Source organism: Pundamilia nyererei, unplaced genomic scaffold (assembly GCF_000239375.1).
Source record: "Pundamilia nyererei isolate P.nyererei 1_Seehausen unplaced genomic scaffold, PunNye1.0 scaffold00299, whole genome shotgun sequence".
Lineage (NCBI taxonomy): Eukaryota > Metazoa > Chordata > Actinopteri > Cichliformes > Cichlidae > Pundamilia > Pundamilia nyererei.
This window is the reverse complement of record NW_005187700.1, coordinates 324,411-326,708: the sequence shown is the minus strand read 5'-3', so window position 1 is coordinate 326,708 and position 2,298 is coordinate 324,411. Positions and strand designations below refer to the sequence as shown.

The 2,298-nt window shown below is 55.1% G+C and overlaps 1 protein-coding gene across 1 annotated transcript in view; it reads left to right on the top strand.

The window, feature by feature from the left end:
• xrcc2 (X-ray repair complementing defective repair in Chinese hamster cells 2) overlaps positions 1 to 1,855 on the top strand; it is a 2,561-nt gene extending 706 nt beyond the window's left edge. Inside the window, exons 2-6 of the mRNA XM_005751103.2 lie at positions 85 to 166; positions 254 to 289; positions 365 to 514; positions 588 to 849; positions 1,207 to 1,855. Of these exons, the coding sequence (XP_005751160.1) occupies positions 85 to 166; positions 254 to 289; positions 365 to 514; positions 588 to 849; positions 1,207 to 1,540 (864 nt within the window). The 3' untranslated portion in view covers positions 1,541 to 1,855. The remainder of the gene's footprint in view (positions 1 to 84; positions 167 to 253; positions 290 to 364; positions 515 to 587; positions 850 to 1,206) is intronic.
• The last annotated feature ends 443 nt before the right edge of the window (positions 1,856 to 2,298 follow it).

Below are 2,298 nucleotides of genomic sequence, written 5' to 3'. Positions count from 1 at the left end.
GCAGAGTGTATATCCTGGAGCAGTGTGTAATATGGCAGAGTGTATATCCTGGAGCAGAGTGTAACGGTGTGTGCATCTTGTCAGCTGTTAGCTCGTCTGGAGGCACGGCGCTGCCTTAAGGATATTGAGCCTCGTCTGTTTCCGGAAGACCGAGGACCCGACCAAGGTGACTGGCCACGCCCACCCACTCACAGCTGACACATGCTGTCAGTCAGGTGACTGTCTCACTGTATGTGTTGTTTCTTGCTCTCAGGTGCGGTGGTGGAGCTGTTTGGGCTGGAGGGCACAGGTGAGTTCACGATGCAGGAAGTGCCTCCACCTTTAACCTGGATGTAAACTGTGTGTGTGTGTGTGTGTTGCTCAGGTAAGACGGAGCTGCTGTATCACCTGCTGTGCCGCTGCGTGCTGCCGGAGGCAGCTGGGGGTCTGGAGGTGGATGTGGTGTTTGTGGACACCGACTACAGCCTAGACATGTTACACCTGGTCAGCATCCTGGACAGCAAACTGAGCGCAGGTATATGCACACGCATGCACACACACAAACAAACAGGAAGTTACACACTAACCCTTTCTCTCCGGGTCCTTAGCGCTGTTGGCCGGAGCAGACGAGGCGGCGCTGCGCTCATGTCTGTCCCGCCTCCTGTTTGTTCACTGCTACTCCTCCTCACAGCTCCTCCTCACCCTCCACTTCCTGGAGACCACCTTGTCATCACGGCCCGCCCTGGCGCTCATCCTCATAGACAGCATTTCCGCGTTTTATTGGGTGGATCGCTGCGAGGGTGGGGCCAGCTACACCAAACAGGAGGAGAAGCTCAGTAGGTGTGCGGAGCTGCTGGGACGCCTGCTCAGGTGGGTGGAGTTAGACTGATTCAGGCTGCTCGCAGGTCATGCGTTACAGTGCGCTGCGTGACATCACCACCACTCTGAAGGCTGAGCTCTGATATGATCACGGTCATGTGCGCAGCTTTTCTCTTTCAGGTACAAACACATGTGCAGAGTGCCCCCTGGTGGTCAAACTGCAGTGTCAGCACCGTAGGTCAGGGTGTTGGCTGGTCAATCGCTCACGCTCTGACGAGTGTTTGTGTAAAATGTTGGTTTGTTCGTGTTTTGCTGGGTCAAATACCGAGCCTGAGTGGAGCCTGTGGTGGTTCTGTTCTGGACTGTGGCTCACTAATTTTCTGATTTTTGACTCCTCCTACTCCACAGGGATTACAGAATTACTGTCTTCGCCACCTGTCACGCCATCAGGAGGCCCGGCGTCTCCTCCTCCTCCTCAGACTCCGAGCGGTCGTACCTCTGCCGTTCCTGGCAGAGGCTGGTGACCCACCGGCTGCTGTGCTCCAGGCAGGAGCCAGGAAACAACATGGCTGCCGAAGGAGGACACGACCAGGAGCAGAGGAGACAGCAGATCTTCACCGTCCACTGCACCACCTTCTCTTCGAGGGTCAAGGTCTCCTGGAGCAGCTCCTTCTGTGTGACGGAGGCAGGAGTGGAGTTCCTGTCGGCGTCGGAGGAGAACAAATGTGCTGCACGTCAGTAACTCAGACTCTGGTCCAATCATGGATCAGGGAGATGTCCGTCATCTGGCTGAGGGACCAATCACATTTGAGCCCTCGCCGCAGACACGCCCCTCACAGCACAGACTGTTTACTTCATCTGCGTGTTTTTCTGTGTGATGTGATTCTGTGCTCTGACTGCTGCTCGGCCCACAGTGGAAACAGGAGCAGACTGTAATGAGCTGCACAGGTGGGACTGTACAGGGAAAATGGAGGGGGTGGGGTCAGGATGAGGTCATTGTTAGGGGCCAAAGGGTCAGCATTAGTGTTTGTGTTCAATAAACTGGACATGTATGTTGTGACCTGTGTATTTGTTTCCACTCAGACCCATCAGCAGATTGTAGATTAATTAATAATAACTGAGGTGGGTGTGGCGTCAGCTCCAGGTGCTGCAGGTATACTGGTACTGTGGGCGGAGCTTATTCTCTCCTGTCTGATATACATAACACATGAAACGACGATCATAACCATCAGTGTTATCCAAGACAGACACGCCCACCACGTCAGCATCCCTGTGATGAGGGTGATGACGTCACTGTCACGGACAGTTTGGCTCTTAAACTTTAGTGGCTAATAACCGGAACCTCTTACTGCAGGCGTGGCGCTCTCGGGTCGACACTAACCTGACCCTTGACCCCGACCCTCTGCTCCGTGCTTGGGCACGTGCCTGGCGCGGTCCGGATCCTCGCGCTCCGCTCCGGGACTTCCAGGTCTGCTGACAGAGCCGCTTCACCAGAGCAGT